Raw genomic sequence first — 20975 nt, 5'->3', positions numbered from 1 at the left:
CCTGTAGATTAATATTATGTTTATAAAATGCAAGGGAACAAAGGAAAATGAGACTCCATTGATCCATGCATCCACCGACTGCATGCATGTCCAACCCCCCTTGAAGATAAAACACAAAGAAAGTGCGATGATGGCAGACCGTTTGATTCTGAAACTGAGACAGCAAACGCGGGAAATATAGAAGGGTGAAGGGAGATAAATGAGAGATTTGAAGGCAGTGTTCGGGAGTGATGCTCAAGACTAGGACACAATAATAATAACAAAAAATGAGCGGCTTCACACAATTCTGTGTTGGCTGAATTGAATGAACAGAGCCGGCGGGAAATGACAAAAAGTAGCCGAAAGGAGAATAGCCTTCGTTTTGACTTGCGAAGAATAGTACCGGCGGGTTTGTGTGTGCGAAGTCGGAAGGGAAAGCCGTGCTGTCCACATAGTTGGTTGGTCGAGGGCTGAAATGTAGCACATGGATTGTCCATAACTACTCGGCCCAGCGCCAGCGAACATTCTAGGCAAGGCAAAATCTTACTTCCTTTTCACTTCATGAAAATAATTAAAATCCTAAATGACAAGAAAAACCAAAGGTCACATTATACCTTTGTAACCTTCACAATTGTTGTATCGATTCCATGAGCGGCTGTGTCGAATCGACAATTGGAGCCCCAGAAACAGTCCTTCTTGCCAATCTCACTCTGTGGACAGCGATGGCCATATATACAGCCGGGATCATCGCAATCAGTTCCGAACCGGCACGGCGTCATCCGCGCAACTGCATGTAAGACGGTGCGCTCATTCTTCGTCAATTTATGATCATGAGTATGATAGCAACTTAAATTGGGGCAGTCGCCTAGTAAATAATACAGGTTGCATAGTTTCAGCTTTTTCACGCGGTTTAATTCGTCCTTGGGGATGGTTTTGAAATCTAGTCGGTCGACGCGTTCGCCGTATTTATTGCGCTCCACCTTAGTTGGAGCAGGGCTACTTGGTTTCGAGGTCGTTAAATCGGTAAATGGACCATGGGCTCCTGCTGCTGTTGTGGCAGCCCATGTTGGCGGTGTGTTGGTTCCATTCGATGGGATAGTTGAGTTTGACGGGATGCGAGCAAGGTGGTTGTTGTTGTTGCCAGGGGTATTCGCAGATAGCACGGAAAGCGGTGTAGACGAGGGTATCGACATGGGGTTATTATTCGTCCCATTCCGGTCATTCCATGAAAGTGAATTCGTGTTTATTTTTGAGGTTCGGAAAAGTTCTTCAAATTTAGTTACTCTGTAAGAAGCCTTGATGGGTACAAGTTCTCGTTCGAATGGGACGCCTTCGATTAAAGATATTCGTCCAACAAGGTCGCGATCCGCTAATGTATCTTCAAGAAGTCTAGCGTACCCATTATCGTGAGAGCAACCGAGAAATATTTGGTGACAGTGACAATTGTATAAATGGAGCTTAAACACCTCTTTAAATGTTAATCGAAAATTAGTACATATTTCCATATGAGTCATCAGAGTAGAGAGATGGATTAGGAGGACGACGTACCAGCGATCTTATCATCAGCTCTATCTTTACCACTCCCCACATCCACAAAATCAAACAATAGTCTGCTTCCATTGAATCCACGGGCAAATTCCTCAATTAGGCCGGGACGTTCAATTAGGCCAGCTTTATAGCATGCATCAGCCAATCCTTTGACGTTTGCATAAACTCGAGCTATAATTTTTGGCGATGGTATGTTCGGAAGATTTCGAGACGCATAGTCACGGATAGCAGCCCAGAGCTGATTTGCACCATCTTTGCCGCCCTGCTCACCCTGTTGGAGAAAAGAGTCTTGGAATACCATCCCATCACCATCGAGAAGAACGAGAAGAAATGGTTCTTGTTCCTACCGCAACCAACAAAGAGCTGATCGTTAATGCTGCCCGGATGAAATATTATATATAGGATGACAAAACCTCACCATAACAGATTCCATAGCAGTTATCTGGTTCATAAGCTCTATCTCATGCATTTGCACTTCACGATTAAAACGGGATTCACGTTCATGGTCCAATCGGGTTTGTTGGTATGCATTTTCGAGCTCGGCAACCCGTCGTAAAAGATCCTATTTAACTAACATGAGAAGACAGCCAGATGAAAAAAAAGGGGGCAGCAATTAGCACCTCAATTAACTCATTCCTTGACTGCTCAACCGCTTTAACTTGCTCATAACGCTGGAAAAACTCCTGGGCGGTAGAGCTAGCCATCTCGTTCAAGCTGAGCTGTGGAGCGCGTAGAAAATAGATTATCTACCTTTCTGTCACCAACAAGAAGAGGTGAGAAAAGTGACAAAATATCGGACTAGATGGCGAGGTTATAAAGAGAATCAGTAATAAAATAATAATAGAAAGTCAGTTCCCAATTAAATACGCACAGCATGGTCAGTTTTCTTTCAGGCTGATTGCTTCTCCGCTTTGATCGGAGCGCAGAGCCCATCGGCGGCTAATTTTCATGCGTCTATCGCGTTAGGAACAGGATGTTCTGCTGACTCAACTACCGCGCTTGGACGTTGTAGTGATATACGTGGAAAATAAGCTCTAATCTCCCTGGGAACGTTCCGCTCTCCCAACCTTCTTTCGCCGCTTCTTCGCTCCTTTTTCTTCTCCGCTCCTCTTCCAAATCTCCTCCATATACTCTAATAAGCTCATCAGCGCAAACATGGGGAAATATGGGCTGCTGTCAGTTGCGCTGCTTTCGCTGCAAGCCCTCCTTGTTCGAGGGGATTCGGTGAGTTTATTTTTTTTTTGGTGAAAGTCTCCCTTCGCAGCACAACTACTAATACAATATTGTATTGAAATGATTCGCTTAGCCTGTGCTAGGAGATATCAAAGCCCCTGAATTGGATGTTGCCGTCTCGGCTTCCTTCCCAAATTCCGAGGTCTTTGGAGTAAAGCTCGTGAACGGCAACCCAACTAACGCTCTTCTCTCCATCTCCAACAATGAACCTGATCCAGTGACCCTGAACTTGATTGGAGGTAGCTTATGGACGATTCATCCTTCGGGAGAGGTGGGCCAGAATGTCCGCAACCTCACTTCTTCCCGCTACAACATTGCGATCCCTCCCGGAGGACAACACTCAATGGAATATCCGCTTGTAACTGAAATGCACCCCCAGGATTTGAGACTGCATTTAGCTGCAGTTATCTCCAACTCCAAGGGCATGGCATTTACTGTCCGCGCCTATAATGGCACCGTCAGCATCGTAGAAGCTGAAACGAGCATTTTTGACCCTAAAGTGTTAGTAATATGCAGCCTGCCAACTCTGCTTAAGATCAAGTGCTCACATGACCTACCATTTTTCTAGTCTCTTCCTCTATTTCTTCCTCCTATCTGCATTCGTCGGTACAGTCTACTTCTTCTATACCATCTGGATTGCTCCATACTTCCCTCAGAAACGCAAGGGCGCAGACAGACCGAAAAAATCCTTCGGACGAACCAAGAGCGAGCCATCTGAGCAGGCTTCCGTTTCTGGGACCGATTCAACAGGCGTGACTTCTGGAAAAACTTATGATACTGAATGGATCCCTGCCCACCACATCCACCGACCTGAGCCTCGAAAAGTGAAGAGCGGAGGCCGGGCTAAGCCCAAAGCTTAGTACGAACCTCTGATCAGGCATACTACTTTGGATGATGTTGTATACCACCAAACATTTTACTTGGCGGTTTTCATTTCCTTTCTGGAGTTCGGTTGAGGAATGGATGTGCGGTTTGGAACCAACCACACAAGCCGAGAAAAATAATGCACGCTCAGGGCGATGATGCGTTGATCCAAGGGAAATTGATAACTCTCCGAGATGCGACTTCGTACCAGTCCATTTAGTTTTGGTATCATTGTTTCCTTTCTTCCCATTTTAAAATTTGTATTACATATCAAATAATAGTCTCTATATGGGCTCTAAAAAAATAAACTAATAGGTCGTATTTGCTCAATATTCGCATGACATCTTGAAAATCCAATGTTTACCACATGTGTTAGGATCCGCAATTCCAATAGGCAATGTCAATGATGGGCCACCGTTTAAAGTCGACATATGGTATCCACAACCTATCCCGTATGGCATTTGGAAAATAAATGGTAAATAGCTTCGTTCGGTACCCCGTCTATTTGAACATGGGGATCATATTAAAATCCACCATGTATGCATACTACTCATCAAAGTGTCCTCCAAGCTAGAAACTCCTCCTCCAAATGTGCCTTCAATCGCTGAAATTTGTTCCCGAACATCTTCCCGCATCTCCAGCACTCAAGATCCCGCTTCAGGTATCCTTCTCTCCCTGGATGTCTCCGTGCATCATCCTTTGCCAACGGAAAATCCTCAACATCGATGAAAAACGGCGTTGAAAAACTATTATAATGTTTCCGATGCCTGAGGCACGGGCTAAACCTGTCTACAGAAAGGACGTGTATATGCAAGTGAGCCATAGAAGGGTGTGCATGGATGCCGCACATTATTTCCTTCTCCCAGTCGCGACCGGCCGGCAACTCGTCGGGCGGCGGATCCGCATCCATAGCTTTCTGGCGCGCGATTTCCTGTGTGGAGGTGGAGCTGTGCATTCTCCGTAATTCCGCAGCTGCCAGGCGCTTTAACCTCTTCGTCTCCTTTTGAACCTTTCGAAGGAATTCTGGGTCATCGAAAGCGTCGAAAGGGTGCAGGCGTGCCTTTGTTGGTTCGCGGGGGAGGAGAAGGAGGTGGAGAGAGGATTTTGGGTAGCGGTCGCGCACAGCGACGAATTCGTCATTATAGTACAGGACGATGGATGGGGAATAGGACGAAGGATTTACGATGTAGGGACCTAGATCATCGCGGTTTTTGAAGTTGATTGAGAGCTTGTGTGAGGAGGATATTGGTTCTAGTGGCAGCTGGGGTTTGGGGGCCATAAGTTCGGTAACTGTGAATCCGGAGTGGGATATTAGTTATAGATGGCTGGCATGCTCAAAGAGAATGGGATAATACAAGCATTCCGGCTCTGCATCTGCTCCTTACGATGAGGCGCGGGTGCTTCTGGTGCAGACCCCGGTACAACATCCCCGAGGCTGGAGCTGCGCGAAGAGTTCCTACTCATGGCCGAGGCAGTCGAAAGTGTTAATAACCAATTTTGAATATTTGTAACAGCGTAATAAGCTCTTCATGCCAAATGCACGATGTACATACAATATATCATGTATATCCGCTCTCGAGCTCCAACACAGCCAGTGATGATAAGATAATATCTGCTTATTAAGCCCCTCAGCGTCATAGTTAGTTAACTAAGTAGCGCACCTCCAGTTGAGACTTCGATGAAATGTTAAACGACGCCATTGCCTAACAACGGCGAATGGGCACTTATCGGTGATCTTTCGTGATCTACTATGGGCCCGAAGAAGGGGCCCGCCGCTCGTGCTGGATCTAAAAACAAGCCCAAACCTCCTCCAGCAGAAATCTCTATTAGCGATTTCGTGGCTGCAGGTGAGCCCAAAGGGAAATCTAAGGCTGCGGACAGAAATAGAACCGGCCATAAAGATGGAAAAGACGAGCCGTCCGAAGAGCCGAAGAAGCCAACAGCGCGGGTGGTGATAGGAGGTGCCTCATGGACTGGAAAGCTGCCTGTGAATATGCTCTCAGAGCACTGTCAGAAACAGAAATGGGAGAAGCCAGAATACACAATGGTAAAGGACCCCATGTATTAGTGCTAGGGGAGCTTTCTCATGCTGACCGATATATTCCAGACAAAAGCCAAAGAAGGCTTCGTCTCAAGCGTGATTCTCAAAAAATCCAATCCTAAAACGAAGGAGACCATCACTCTACCTCCCATGCGCCTCCCTCCCGCTCAGCAGCATCTGGCTGCCTGCCCCACCGCAATGGAAGCTCGCCATTTTGCTGCAGCATATGCCCTCTTTCGTGTATGCAGCATGCGTAACTTGCACATGATGATGCCGCCTACCTACCGTAATCTGTGGAAAGATGAATTTACGCAATTTAAGAATGCTGATGTGAAAGAAGGGAAAAGTTGGCTGTATGAAGCGGACCCCTTTAGCGCTATGCAGGAGCGGGAACACGCGGCGGCAGAGCTTGCTAAGAAGAGGGCTGAGCGGGAGAAGGAGAGAGTTAAAGCTCTGGATCCAAAGTTCCAGCAGCCAGGGCTGAATATGAACGCGGGGAACGCAGGGGATAACGGTGGCAAACGTTGGTCTCAGGCTCCTAAGGTGGAGATGGGGAGTAAAGTACGACGTACGATTGAAGAGCTGGTAAGACAAAAGGCTATTTGGAATCCGTACAAGGTCCGAATATCGGAGTCCCAAAAGAGGCAAATTGTCGAAGAGTTGAGTGATCTAGGCTTCAGAAGGAGTCACGTTGAAGAAGCCGTATCTGAATGCAAGGACCGTGAAGAGGTTTTGGAGTGGCTGTTGATACATATTCCAGAGGATGATCTCCCTGCGTGGAGTCTTCCTGAAGGGTATACCGCCGGAATTAGTTTAGCTAGTGGAGATCTATCCAGGGAATCCAAGGTCAAACGACTTTCAATGTCTGGTTTTTCAACAGATTTCTGCGCTGAGGTGCTTGACAAGATGGGTGGTAATGAGCACATAGCAGCCGAACAGCTACAACATATGCTCCTCCATGGCAGCAATGTATTGGAGTCCGACTCTCCTACAGAGGAAACTGGAGCTTGGGAGGAAGAGCAATTTACCTTGGAAGCGATATATGGCGAGAGATATATACGATTGTCGCCGATTGCATGTGAAATAATGTCGGAAAACCAAAATCTGCCACGCAGAACGACGTTTTATTTCCAAAAACAGTCAACCGCTCCTTATCCCAACTGCGCACCGGTCCTGACCATTGCATCAAAGGAAATTCCAGCATACGTACGCCTTAGTGCTATCCGGCAAGCCATACAACATGCTAACAAGGACCTGCTCGGGGAGCCGATGATATTTAATGTGGTGGAATGGCTTGAAGAAAATCTGCCTAGAATTTTAGAAAATCCAGGAAAGCTTCGGACCTTTTCTGTTGAGTCTCTATTTCATGTTAGGGACGAATCGACCATCCAAAGTTGCGCTAAATCTACTCGAAAATCACCAAAGCCTCAGAGTCTAATCGCCGGCACACCACAAAGCCGTGAGATTCGAAAAAAATGGGAGTCAAAACAAACTCTCCCTGCTCAACAGAAAATGCTCAGGGCGAGGCGATCACTTCCAGCGTGGGATATGCAGAAAGCAATTAACCAAGCTGTCCATTCTCATCAAGTCACTATCATATCAGGTGAGACGGGAAGTGGAAAAAGCACTCAGTCCGTTCAGTTCATTCTTGATGATATGATAAAACGAGATTTAGGTTCAGCTGTGAACATCGTCTGTACGCAGCCCAGGCGGATTTCTGCCCTGGGGCTTGCTGATCGTGTCAGCGATGAGCGCTGTTCTTCTGTTGGTGATGAAGTGGGCTATATTGTAAGGGGTGACTCGAAAGTGAAATATGGAACCACAAAAATCACGTTCATGACCACTGGTGTGCTGCTACGCCGCATGCAAACTAGTGGCCAGGATGTTGTCAGTTCTTTTGCGGATATCAGCCATGTAGTGGTTGATGAAGTTCATGAACGGAGCCTTGATACGGATTTCCTTTTGGCACTGTTGAGGGACGTCCTCCGGCATCGCAAAGATCTAAAACTCATTTTAATGAGTGCTACGTTGGATGCAGACATATTTACGCAGTACTTTGGAGGCGACGCTAAAGTCGGGCGGGTCAACATTTCTGGGAGAACATTCCCTGTTGAAGATCTCTATCTCGATGATGTCGTGAGGCGGACGGGGTTCAATCCTGGAAATGCATCGTTGACACTGGATGAATATACCGGTTCCAATGACGACGACTCAGCGGGCACTTCTATCGGCTCCACACTTCAAAAACTAGGAATGGGCATTAACTACGATTTGATCGCATCCACAGTCCGTTATATTGATTCGCAACTCAAGGACAAACCAGGCGGCATCCTGATCTTTCTACCGGGCACCATGGAGATAGACCGATGCTTAGCTGCTCTAAACCATCTTCCATTTGTCCACCCATTGCCGTTACATGCATCACTTTTACCAAGTGAGCAGCGACAAGTCTTCTTGCCCGCTCCGCTTGGGAAGAGAAAAGTAATCGCCGCCACTAATGTCGCAGAAACGTCCATCACAATCGAAGATGTAGTTGCTGTCATCGACACGGGCCGGGTCAAGGAAACGCGTTATGCCGCTACTGACAACATTGTCCATTTGGAAGAGGTCTGGGCATCGCAGGCTGCTTGTAAACAGCGTCGAGGAAGAGCAGGGCGAGTGAGTAGTGGAACTTGCTACAAGATGTATACACGGAACACAGAGGCGAATATGGCTCCTAGGCCAGAACCAGAGATCCGGCGTGTGCCTCTGGAGCAATTGTGTCTTTCAGTCAAAGCCATGAACGGAATCCAAGATGTGGCAGCCTTCCTTGCAAACACCCTTACACCTCCTGAGAATGTAGCGATAGAAGGCGCGCTAGAACTTCTCCACCGCATTGGTGCACTTGATAATCAGCAACTCACAGCTCTGGGTCGGTATATTTCGATTATTCCGACCGATCTTCGTCTAGCGAAACTAATGGTATACGGCACCATATTCGGGTGTCTCGAGTCTTGCCTAACAATTGCAGCAATTCTTACAGTAAAAAGCCCTTTTGTGTCACCTCGAGACAAAAGGGAGGAGGCAAAGCAAGCTCGGGCATCATTTTCAACAGGAGATGGAGACTTACTGATAGACCTCGCAGCGTACCAGCAGTGGTCCGAAAGAGTCAAACAGCAAAGTCACTGGGAAACACAATCATGGTGCAACCACAATTTTCTCGTGCCCAAAACCCTTCGCGAAATCTCTTCGAATAGATCCCAACTACTATCTTCGCTCAAAGATATTGGCATAGTCCCTGTAAATTATAGACCCACAAACGACACTGCTAACAGCGCGACGCCAAACCGCTGCAATAGCCAAAACTCCAACACACAACTCCTTCGCGCCTTGATAGCTGGCGCCTTCAATCCCCAAATCGCCAGGATCAGCTTCCCAGACAAGAAATTCGCCGCATCGATGTCCGGGACCATAGAGCTGGACCCTGACGCCCGCACAATCAAATACTTCAACCAGGAAAACGGCCGGGTGTTCGTGCATCCTAGCTCCAGTCTCTTCGACGCACAGAGTTTTTCCGGCTCGGCCACGTATGTGAGCTACTTCACGAAAATGGCAACTAGCAAGGTGTTCATCCGCGATTTAACCCGTGAGTCAACGATGTGCTTCTCTTTTTCCATGAACATTCGCACTAGGGTATCATTATTGGCCGCAAAAAGCTAACGGTAATGTTAAAACACCAGCGTTCAATGCATACAGCCTCCTTCTGTTTTCGGGGCCCATAACCTTGGATACTCTGGGGAGGGGCGTGCTTGTAGACGGCTGGCAGCGTTTGCGCGGATGGGCGCGGATCGGTGTGTTGGCCTCGCGCCTACGCATGTTACTTGATGAAGCTCTAGCGCAAAAGATGGATAATCCAGGCCTTGAGGACACGTTTGGAGAAAAGGTGATCGATGTTGTCAGGCATCTGGTTGTTTTTAATGGACAGGACCAATAAGTAAATTGGTGAATAGACAGGTTCTTATATCATGATCAAGGATCAGTTTGCTGGGCGCTTGGTTCCGTTTGGAAAACATCGTTGGATACCTGAACAACTTCCCTTTTTGCTCGGGCTTTCTTTGACACATCGACTCCGGATATCCACCTTGCAGGGAATAACTACGTAAAGTGGTTTAAAAAGACCACTTGTATATATGACATAGACTAAAAAGCACAGTTGGGGACCCTAGCCATGATCGTCCTTTCGAAATGGAAAGGGGAAATAGAAACTAGAACCATAAACATAGACCAAGCTGATAATTACAGACTACCAAATGTAGCGTAAAAATTTCTATCAGGCTCTCCCCATCCCACCTGCGTCTTTTTAACAGCATAACAGGAGCAGAAGGAAAAGGACAACAGAAAAAAAAAAAAAAAAAAAAAATTCACTTGAAACAACTGGGCAGAAAAGTGGATAAAACTAAGCTTATAATCCATCGAAACGAGGAAATAACCACTCACAAAATAATAGAATAAAGCACAATAAAAGCTAAACCATAAGAGATAGAAAGAAACCCAGCAAGCTAAATAAAAGGAAAAGGCAGACCAGTAAACTTGGAAAAGAGCAGAATCCGACAACACCATTCGCGTGCCTGGCCATCCCACCCGAGCAAAAAAAAAAAAAAAAAAAAAAAAAAAAAAAAAAAAGCCCCAAAACCAAACAAGAACATGAATCACCCATTTCCCCTCCCAACCCCAGACCACCCCATTAGATACTGAAGAAGAGAAAAGAAAAGGCGAGAGAGATATAGGATAGAAGACGGTCCAAATAAAGATCCTCCCATGCCATGTAGGCGCATAGAGGAAGTAGAGAGCACATGTTTAAAGGTTTAAAAAAACGGCAACAGCTGGGAGTACCATCTCCGCATATGCCCTTCGACTGAAAACAGGCAATTGAGAAAAAACGAAGAGACGAAATGGAAAAACAGGGCCGAGGATCTAGCACACTTGGGCATGGGAAACTCAAACGAACGAATGTATAAACCGGTGTGTCGTGCCAATGTGCCCAAAAAGGAATAGGAAAACAAAACATGCGGATGCGAATGCTTATTCTGGCGAGTCGGAAAGTCAAGGGGTAAGACCAGTGACAAGGTATCGAAGATATTAAGGGAGAAATGATGGATAAAAATGGTTCGTCCGAAAATTGTCGTAGGCGGAACAAGAACAAAAATAAGAACAGCCGCATGCTTGCTTTGGAATACCCACAGAAAATAAAATCTATACAACGCCACTATGAGAATTAAAAATTAAACGCCTTGGCACATGGTTGATACAGTCAACCCGAATGGGTGGCCTGTATACGCCACGATGCGCCGGTCGGGATATAATTGAAAGTAACATCGGAGATGTCGTGGGTTGCTGGAATAGCTAAAAATAAAGGAGCGTAGGATATACAAGAGATACGCGCTTGCAATCGGTGAAACGGGAGAATGCGGCAAATTATAAAAGATGCGTGATGCAGTTCGGCGAATGAGAAGTTAGAAAACGATGGCGAACCAAGGAAAGAAGTGGGTATCTAATCATTAAATGTATAAACGAGTGTTTTGTCGAAGTAAAACCGAGGAGACATTCTGTTGCCGGTAGCCTGCAACAGTGGGGAAATCCGAACAAGGTATAAAGAAACAATATGCAATTGTAAACACAAAGGAGCGGTTGTCAAAGCAAATCCCAGTGGATTACTGACGGCGCCAGATGGATGGGTCCTCGAAGAGGTTTATTAGATGAGCAGCGGAGCTCTCGCGGGTTGCTTCTGGGAGCTTGAATTTCTTCATCATCTCGGCCTTGACGAAAGTAGATGCCCGCTTGAATCGTCTGTCCGAATACTTTTCGTAGACAGCTGAGTGATGCTTCTCCGGGTTCTCGCAGCACTCAAGAATGAGCGAAACGAGTGGATACAACTGGGAGTATGTATAATTTGAATAATACACATGCGCAGGCGTCTGGAGGCTAGTTAGATACAGAGCGAATTAAAAGTTTATTTTAAAGGTGACTTACCCAAGTTCCCTTCCTCAGCATTAATCTCGCGAGGCAATGAGCACCAGCAGCCGTGAAGCTAGGAGGGGTACCAACAAAGCGCTCATCCATGATGGTAATCTCTAGGAAATACTTGGCAAGAGTCCGCGTCTCCAAGTCGTAGTCGTCGGCCTTACTAATCCGTCGGAGGAAACTCATGGGACCCGGCCAACCGAGCTCGAATTGTAGCATGCTTAGCATAAAACGCTCTGCCTTCAAAATTTCATCGGCGGTATATCCGTTGTCTACCATGTAGATAATCTCTTGGAGAGATGGGCAGTTGATTTCCTCGTACTTAGCTGCAATGAAAATTGCAGTAGCCCCAACAAGCTGTAACTTGCCAAGAGAAACAATTTTGCATGACAAAAATCGGTCAATGTAGTTGACGCATAGGAAAAGGGTTTCTGGGAGCAAAGAGAATCGATGATGGACCTGGACAAGCCAGTCCATAAGAACAGATCGCATCGACCATTGAATCTCTGCTTGATTATCCATATAATGGGCATTGGGCAAGAGTCTCATCTGTGATATTGTTAGTTGCGATGAGCGCCGTTCGTGAGCGAGTGAGAAAATATTTTACCTCAAGCTGCCTCATATACTGGAATATCTCATCACTATACTCCGCAACCATGCTAGTATCCCAAGCTTCATCCTCAATATCCTCCGGGGTGCGCGTTGCTTCAACAATTTGTTTCGCAATTCCCAACTCTCGCTGTACCTTCTGTGTAACCTTTGGCAGAAGAACTGTGGCACCTCCAGTGGTATTATCACGGGATCGATGTGAGCGAGCGGTAACGTATTCTTCCTCCTCGTAGTTATCATCATCATCCTCGTCCCAATATTCTTCTGGTTCCGAAGGCAGATGTACACGGTCGTGCTTAACACGAGTAGTGCCTGAGTTTTCAGAAGGGATACCAACGTGATCAGCAACAGGCTTCGTAGATACAGCTTCGGCGTTACTAGTGATATCTAGTTTTGCTTTGGAACTAGCCACGGGCTTTTCATGCATCCTGTCCCCTGTTTCATGAGGCGAATAAAGCTTGATCTCTCCGGTCTTTTCGATATATACTCCATCTGACCTTAAGGCCGCAGGTTCATCTGAGCTGATCGACACAGACGAATGTTGCAAGCCCTTTTTCATCCGATCGTTCCCTTGAGCTACATTAACTGGCTTAGCATTCACAACTGCCTTGCTACTCCCCTCCGTCGCTGACCGCTCTGCCACATACTCGACAGGGCCCTTGTTATTCACCGGAGGAGCAAGGGGCTGGTTGCTCTGAGAATTAATTGGTTCAGATTCTATCACAGAGGACAGTGTAGTATCTTTGAAAACGGTATTGCGTTTGGTGGTGGTGGTGGTGGTGGTGGCTCTTCGAGGGTTAGCAGGCAGCTTCTCTAGTGCATTGGCATTGATCACGTTGGGTAGGGCAGGTTTAGCACCAGCAACTGATAGGGGCCGCTGAGCAGGTCGACACAGGGATGTTGGCTTTTCAGTGACTACTGATAATCCTTTTGGAGCTACGGACGCATCATCCCTGAGTGGTCGCGTAGCACATGCCGTGTTGCTAAGATCCCCAAAAGCTGTACGCTTAAGGGAGTTCTTCACCCTCCCAGGCCCAGCCAGTGTTGACAATGCCGGCGTCGATTTATTGCGATGGTGGAGTGTCTTCCCGGCAGGGTTGATAGGGGGTAGCAAGTTCTCATCTCCCGGGACACGAAGGGGACGAAAAGGTCGCTGAGGCTAAATACAAATATTGTAGTTAGTAAATATATTCATTTGGGCAAATATTGGGCCCAAATAATGTGGGTGGAATCGAGATATCAACGCGGTTTGGCCGGATAGCCACGGGTTAAAGGCAAAAAGGGGTAAACAGGAGTAAACTTTAGAAGAGAGGAGGATCGAATGCTGACCTTTGCATCCATATTGATACTTGACGCCGATACTAGCAAGAAAAAAAAAAGTGTTCCTTAATAGAAAACAATGTTGACGTTCACCTAAGATATCCGGAGATCTCGAGGGTTAATTCTAGGGCTCTCCAGGAATCCGTCTGTTAGACGTCTCAAACACAGGACCAATTGATGCGTATCCGGACCGGCACGTCCAAGGAAAGGTGAGTCAATGAAGTTCTGCCATTAGGAAGTGAGAGGAAAGGTGGTTGATGGTAAACGGACGGCCGGTGCTGGAGGAAAGAGGGGAATCCTGTTGCTGCAGCAGTTGTTGTCGTTGCTTGGATGTTTAGAATTTGTTGATGCCAGGAGCGATAAACAAAACTAGTCCTGTTGCGGGCTAGCGGCGGGTAGTTTGGCTGACAAGCCAAGCGAGGCTGATTACGTCATGGACGACCGATGCAGAACACGTCTTCCGGCGCTTATGGAAAAATGTTTCCCTGAATATATGGACCTAGTTTCCCAATATTTTTAAGTATAAACAAATTTTTTGCATAGGAAATATTCATGCGACCTCAACTGAAAACGCCCTCATTTGCGCGATCAATTTTGGCGGCGTAATTCCAATATTTGTGAAGTTTGCATCCCTCGCGTGTTGCAGCACACGCCGAAACGCCAAACCACGTGAGTGCCATGTCGCAAACTGTCACCAAGCAGGAAAAGGTGCGAGAGGGGAATTCAGCACTCAATCCACATATGATCCTTCTTTTTCCTCCCATGCTATGGCAAATACCGTTGGAAGGCGAGAAAAAACAATATGATAATGAAAGAATGCTGACCCCTCAGCAGGATCCCTCAGCCATTTTTCCGCAGATCAATTCGCTGCCGAAGCACCATCCAATCCTGTTCGAGCAGCACATTCATAAATAATTGCATCCTCGGGATCCAGCGCAAGCCCCATAAATAAACCTTCCAGCTTTATCCGTCAAATGATCCCAAATAGCCAAGATTTTTAATCGGGTATTTTAACCTCTCCCTCACGGGCCACCTGGCCAGCGTTACTTCTTCGGAACCAATTCAACCAAAAAGCCATTGGTGGGGGCAAAAGGGTTCTCGAACATCCGCCAGCGACTGGGTAGGTCGCAACCTTGGAAGCTACAGTGCTCCGAACGCTGCACAAAATGCCGTCAAAGATGAGACAAGCTATTTCGATGATGAATTATGTCGAAGAAAATAGGTGTTTGAATCGGGTTTTTGATGCCTTAATTCGCTAACATAGCCGTCCGCCCACACCGGGCCACAAAATGATACGCATCATCACTACTGCCAAGTCAAATCCGGTCAAATCACCACCAAGAAATAGTCGCCTCCTCGACGAATAATCCGTTTCAGCCCCAGTAATAGTTCATTTGTTAGAGTCCGTAACAAGTCGCAAAATAAATAAACCCCACAAAATGTAACTGTAGTGTACCCAGCCAATCCGCGCACTTGTCTTCGGGAGAAAAGGGAAGAGAAGGAAAATAGAAGAAATAAGAAAGAGAGAGATCACAACGAAAAAAAATAAAATTTATCGCTTCCAAGGTTGTCATCTGAAGGTGTTTCCTATTCTAGAACGCCAACTCCGCCATCAATCAATCAGTACCAGTAGCGACAGCCTCCTACAGCGTAAAATATGCGACAGAGCGGGCAATAACAATGGGAGAAACAGAAAAACATAACATCAAGCACCAAACACTCTTCCTCCCACCCCATCTTAGTGACATCAACAATAATACAATAACCGTCGGTAGGGGATAAATGTCACCGACTGATGATGCGGGGAACGAGGAGGGACGATGGGTTGACGGCTAGGCATTACACCTCATGAGCATTGCCAGCGTCTGGTTCGTTGGATATCATTATTTGCTGATTGTTGAGCTGGCTGGGGAATATTAATAGGAGGGCCACTCAATCCTTGCACATGGCGATTGGCATCTGATTTGGGGGAAGCGGGCTGTATTCTAACCTGGATAGTTTATGTGGTTTCACCCTGCTGATCACGCCAGCTGTGTGTGATGGGTTCTTCGTGCTCTCAAAGATGCGCGTGCGCAGCACTGTCAGGTTAAAAGTCAGGGTCTCTTGACTACTTAGTTACCTGTTGGCTCCAGAAAGGGTCTGGGGGTTCTGTCTGTTCATCAGTTCCATCCTCTGCCAGCTTGCCTGTTCATCGGCCGACAAGCCATCATGATACGCAAAAAATAAAAACGGTTTCTTTACTTCCCTCTGGCCTAGGCCGGAATGAGAAAACTCGGGCCAAACAAAAATGTATGCCATAATTATTGCGAAATTCTGCCTTGCTGTTAAATCAGCGACATCAAAATAATTGGCTCCAAACTACCTGCAAACCCAAGGTATGAATGCGCCAGATTACCTTTCATACGGCGTACTCTTCTAGACAGCGCTTGCGCTGGACATCACACATAATTTGGCAGGGTGGGCGTTTAGTTGACTCTTTATCACCGGCACACCGTATTTCTTACGTTCTTCTCCTTGACTTCTGAGCGGAGCACAGCACATACAAAATTGTTGAGAACCTCACAGTGCCACAACCCCCGGATATCCGCTTCGCATGATTGGCCAGACCCCGTTCATGTCTTGCTGCTGGCTTTCGGGCTGGCCTGAGCTGATGAAATAGTCAGTGGGCCATGGCGGCGATTGCTGCTGGGGGGGCAGACCAAAAGGAAGTGTCTGTCTCTTCAGAGGAGGTGGTGCAAGAGAAATCTTCTACCTTCCTCAAATATCGCTCCTCTGGTCGGGCGTGATGGCCTGTCAATAAGGGTCAAGTCGAGAGTGGTGGCGACATTGGTGGACAAATAAGAATAGTAACGTATCAATCAGGCTTTCCCCGGCCCAGAGAAATATTAGATCTTCCTTCCTTTCATCCATCCTTTCATCCTTCATCCATCCCACAGACTCACGAAGAAGCCAAAAGAAAAAGGGTTTCGAATGGATGGAACTGCAATTCGTGGGAAGGGCACACGGCCCCCCAAGTCCAGCATCGGCCCAGAAGAAGGGTAACTACCGCGTAGATGCGCACGAACATGGCGTGCCAACTAGTGTCTGCTCCATACGCAGCTCATCTAACCTACTGTACTCCGTACATTTGACTGCTTCGACGTGGCTCCCGCCAAACGAAGGAGCCCGGACATCCAGTCAACGCTTCTCCTCGTTCCCACCACCAGCACCAATTCCTTACCCGTCTCGTCTCCGCATGCACGACGACCTTTCCCTCCGCAGGATTCTTGGACAAACTAAACAACAATAATGATGACAATAAGCATGATTCTGAAGGAGGGGACACTTATCGGTTTTCCCAAGGAATCTTGCTTGTTCACCCATTTTACTCTCGCCTCTTTCGGAAACTAACTCGGAGGCTATATGTATATATATAAACCTTCGTGCGAATTTGCGTTTTGAACATGAATAATGAGTTTGTATCGTATTTTGAAGCTTTCTCTGGCGACATGACTATTTCATTTGTTAAAACTAGAATTCGCTGTATATTCAGGTGGGAGGTGCTCGTAGCAAAAGAGGAGGAGGCGGAGGAGAAGCGCGCACAGAGATACGAACTGTCGCATTCATCTAGGCGGGTACATTAGTTGACGAAACCTACACAGCCGTCGCATTCTTGCAAACTGACATCCGTCAGGATAGAATCGCGAGTAGGAATACTGCTAGATTTAATGCGACGCTGGTATATGATGCCAGAGCGGGAGGATACAATGAAACAACTGCGGTGATAGAAGCAACACATCCAAATACGTATAACCTGAAAATAACGAACAACAAAGTAAAATCGTAGGGAATAAGAACGGAAAATGGGCTTGCTTGCTGGTCATGCCCCTGCCGCACATGTTGTATTTAATGGATGGGCGTGGTTGACCGGGTCGACTCGGTGTGAAACCTCTCCTGAGCGCAAGTTCGCTCTCTGCACCCACTTCAAAACTCACCTCACTCTACCTCTATCCTCTCCTCTCTTCCATCCTTCCATCGTCAACCACCAACCCTCGACATTCCCCGTAGATTGCTTGCATCCGCCCCGTCTGACGAGCTCCTATCCTATCTCATACCTGATGTAAGTACCTCCCTCTTCCCTTGTACCCGGCTTGCCGCTCTATTCGACTGGTCCTTTCGCTGAGCTGCCGTCCTGTTGCCATCAGACTGCCTGCCTCTGCCAACCAAGGCTTTCATCCACCACTGCGAATCTCCATCATCGCCAGCTTTGTTTTGGAATCATACTTAGTGTACTTCTGCGACTCTATTCAATCTATTTTTGCTTTAACATAGGTATATTTCTCCCTCACTTCCGAACCCTTCCCTTCTCGTCTTGCTGCCCGAATCCTCAATGCCAGCACACCTTGCCCTGGCTGGCTGCTCATCCTTAGGCATATACCATCCATAATCCACAAACACCAAAACGTTTACCCTTTCTTCTCCATTGTGCGATTTTATATATATGATGCTAACTGTTTTCTGTTCCATCGTTCTTACAGGACACCTCTTGTCATCCTCGCCTATATTCTCTTTTTTCCCTACATTTTTACATACCCTGCTTCACCTTGGTCTGCCCACTATTACAACCTACCTTTCGTTGCAACATCACAACCTCGCCCATTAAGGTTTTAAATCACTCATAACCTTGGTCAATTCTTCCAGCCAGGAAGTTTTGCACGGTTGTGATGAGATAGATGGAACTCAGAAGTCTCCTCACAGACCCGCCGTCGCATCCAGATGCTGCCAGCAGGATCTTTACCACGCCACAACATCGACACTCAGATAACACCCAAAGCCACGTAACAATGATGGCATCTGCACCTCCTCAGAACCAAATGCCACCCAATGATGGTTATTCCACTCCTCCCGACATCCACGCTACCATTGATGGTCATGGTGGTGGTCCTGTTTCGCAGCAGCCATCCCCAAGCATCCCATCTCCCAAGCATGTTGCCTTCGAGCTTCTCCTAGATGAGAACTCAAAGGTTAGGGCACGCATCCCCATGCGAGTGCAAATATTCCCTCATGATACTACTGACTCGATCGTTACTACGGTCAAAAATTTTTACGGCATCTACGAAGGCGCAGCAAGCGGTGTGAGCTTCGAGGATGAGAATGGCAACACACTCATTGCAAGATACGAAAATCTGAGAAACAACATGACAGTCTATGTGAGAGTCATCTCTTGCCATAATAACTACCCCGAAAATTATACGCGAGGGGCCTACTATAGTCCTGTCGATGGCTATCAACGACCTACCCTTGGAGAGCCATTCCAGCATCAACCGCAACACCCTGCCCAAGCTCTCGACTATGGAAAGTCGCTCTCCCGGCCACACTCAAGAGTTGCGAGGAAGCGAAGCAGGTCTCCAGCTAGTCGAAGCCGTCGCAGTGTCTCTGCCCAAAAAGTTCCCTGTCGTTCTGGCATCAAGAGTCATGGGTCAAGCACCCACGGCAGCTTCCACGATGACTCTATGGGCCCCTGTAGCGACAATGATGACGACCATGGATCAATGACAGGATCAAAAAAGGCTAGAAGTGAGCAATTTGCTAGCTCTGAAATTAGCATGGACAATATACTACAGGATGGTAGAAGAAAGCGTCCAAAGTTTGACAGTTCGGTAAGATTTATCTACTCCATTCCCCAGCAAGGGAGCATCATTCTCGAGAAGCCATATCGATTAACCATATTTTCTCTATTGCTTAGGAACTGCCTCTGTTTGTCCCTCCTCAAGTGCCTCTCGCCACGTCAACGTCGTCGATATCTCCTCAACGACGGTCCACCGTACAAGAAGGGCCCTCCCCATTTACGAGACCGGTCCAGCGCCCTTACGTAGGACAACAGCACATTCCATCTCCCCAGGCATATGGACGTCACGATGCAGTGTACGGCTTCAATGCAACTGTGAATAACATTTATAGTACGCCTGCTCAACACGGCCATCGACTACGCGATCGGACAAACACACAATCTGTGGGTGGTTTCGGGAACTCTGCCCGTCGTTCCAACAGCAATGGCATATTGCCCACTCCAGATCCGACAATTGCGAGCTGCATCTCCGACGAAGACGTTGCAATGCAGCTAATTCGTCTTGGAGACGTTTCGAATTTCTCTCACGGGCGCACGTCTGCTTCTACCCTTGACGACGCATTTAGTGGCGCTGCTGATGCCTCATCCACTGGTGCCACCACGGATGGTGCTGAAGCCAGCGAGGATGATGATGATCTTCCACCACGCTCAAGACAAAAGTTGGAATCCAGCCCACTGCTCCCTACAGGATTTGTCAAAAAGCGTCACAAGAACCTAGACGAAATTCTTCCTAGCTGCGACAGCAGCGACCCAAGCAGTGACGACCTTGATGGGAACTATCAACCTCAGAATGCTCAAGTACTTGTCAAAAACGAACACGATAACGATGCCGCCTACGAGGATGCACCCAAGGCGAAGCGTCCAAAAGTCAAAACTTCAAACTCGACAGCTGCCAAAACCTCAGTTGCCAGGTCAAGTTCCACGTCCAAAACCAAGGCTAACAAGAACCGCCCTGCTGCAACTGCCCGTAAGAGCAAGGTCACTTCAAACAATAGCAACAGCAACCAGGTGTTTGCAGTTCCAGCCACCCTCCCTCCTATGGCTAGCCCTACTTCGTCTCGCAAAATTTCATCTTCCGCAGTTAACTTCCAGCATCAGCTTGGTGTGGATGAAGAAGACCTGTCCACAAAACCTCGCTGCCAGCGCTGCCGCAAGAGCAAGAAGGGTTGCGATCGTCAACGGCCCTGCCAGCGATGCAAAGATGCAGGTATTGGCATTGAAGGTTGTATCAGCGAGGACGAGGGCAATGGACGCAAGGGCCGATATGGTCGCCACATGGGAGTTCCAGTGAAAAAGAATGACGCTTCCGTCAGCAATGCAGGTGTCGTTTCCGCTCTCGGAATTAATGAGTCCTATGCTCATGGAGCTAATGAGCGCTATCCCAATCCTGCCGCATCTTCCCTGGCACCCGCATTGGCTCCTACCAGCGTCGCTGATAAAAACAAGAAGAGAAAGCGATAGTGGTCACAATAACATCCCTCCTGACGAGCAGTGACTATATATACGAGACAATGCGTGGCATGTAGTAAAGTGATTCTCTCACAAACCCGTACCCGCCACGATTACCTCCTTGAACTTCCTCTCTATAACGTGCTTGCTTGTTCGAGTGAATTCCGTCCTTACTTTTCTCATCCCAAGTCCGCTGTGAGGCATACCTCAACGTCACCTTACCTGGCTTAAATATTCCTTTTAGAAGATACGGTGTTGTTTCCCGCGTAAGCTTATGTTTTCTCATGACAAAGGTGTTGCGGAGAAGCACAAGGTTGACGGCCG

The 20975-nt window shown here is 47.3% G+C and overlaps 6 protein-coding genes across 6 annotated transcripts; 3 read left to right on the top strand and 3 right to left on the bottom strand.

Annotated features, from left to right (window-relative positions):
- Positions 1-587: 587 nt before the first annotated feature.
- On the bottom strand, positions 588-2231 carry HCAG_06453 (predicted protein; the record flags this gene model as incomplete). The annotated part of the gene is made up of 4 exons (XM_001538798.1): positions 588-1348; positions 1528-1870; positions 1946-2089; positions 2148-2231. 4 exons carry the CDS (start codon positions 2229-2231, stop codon positions 588-590), a joined length of 1332 nt encoding a protein of 443 aa, XP_001538848.1.
- A 451-nt stretch (positions 2232-2682) lies between these two features.
- On the top strand, positions 2683-3620 carry HCAG_06452 (conserved hypothetical protein; the record flags this gene model as incomplete). The annotated part of the gene is made up of 3 exons (XM_001538797.1): positions 2683-2751; positions 2834-3261; positions 3329-3620. 3 exons carry the CDS (start codon positions 2683-2685, stop codon positions 3618-3620), a joined length of 789 nt encoding a protein of 262 aa, XP_001538847.1.
- A 557-nt stretch (positions 3621-4177) lies between these two features.
- Positions 4178-5088, bottom strand: HCAG_06451 (conserved hypothetical protein; the record flags this gene model as incomplete). The annotated part of the gene is made up of 2 exons (XM_001538796.1): positions 4178-4914; positions 4980-5088. The coding sequence occupies 2 exons, from the start codon at positions 5086-5088 to the stop codon at positions 4178-4180; spliced, it is 846 nt and encodes a 281-aa protein (XP_001538846.1).
- Positions 5089-5374: 286 nt separating this feature from the next.
- On the top strand, positions 5375-9638 carry HCAG_06450 (conserved hypothetical protein; the record flags this gene model as incomplete). Its single annotated transcript, XM_001538795.1, has 3 exons — positions 5375-5671; positions 5732-9290; positions 9385-9638. 3 exons carry the CDS (start codon positions 5375-5377, stop codon positions 9636-9638), a joined length of 4110 nt encoding a protein of 1369 aa, XP_001538845.1.
- Positions 9639-11355: 1717 nt separating this feature from the next.
- HCAG_06449 (hypothetical protein) lies at positions 11356-13615 on the bottom strand (the record flags this gene model as incomplete). The annotated part of the gene is made up of 4 exons (XM_001538794.1): positions 11356-11619; positions 11675-12214; positions 12273-13433; positions 13604-13615. 4 exons carry the CDS (start codon positions 13613-13615, stop codon positions 11356-11358), a joined length of 1977 nt encoding a protein of 658 aa, XP_001538844.1.
- Positions 13616-18417: 4802 nt separating this feature from the next.
- On the top strand, positions 18418-20663 carry HCAG_06448 (conserved hypothetical protein; the record flags this gene model as incomplete). The annotated part of the gene is made up of 2 exons (XM_001538793.1): positions 18418-19233; positions 19320-20663. 2 exons carry the CDS (start codon positions 18418-18420, stop codon positions 20661-20663), a joined length of 2160 nt encoding a protein of 719 aa, XP_001538843.1.
- Positions 20664-20975: the final 312 nt, after the last annotated feature.

Source organism: Histoplasma capsulatum, genomic scaffold, assembly GCF_000149585.1.
Source record: "Histoplasma capsulatum NAm1 scaffold_6 genomic scaffold, whole genome shotgun sequence".
NCBI classification, from domain to species: domain Eukaryota; kingdom Fungi; phylum Ascomycota; class Eurotiomycetes; order Onygenales; family Ajellomycetaceae; genus Histoplasma; species Histoplasma mississippiense.
Note: the sequence above shows the minus strand (reverse complement) of the source record. Positions and strands in the feature narration are given on the sequence as shown.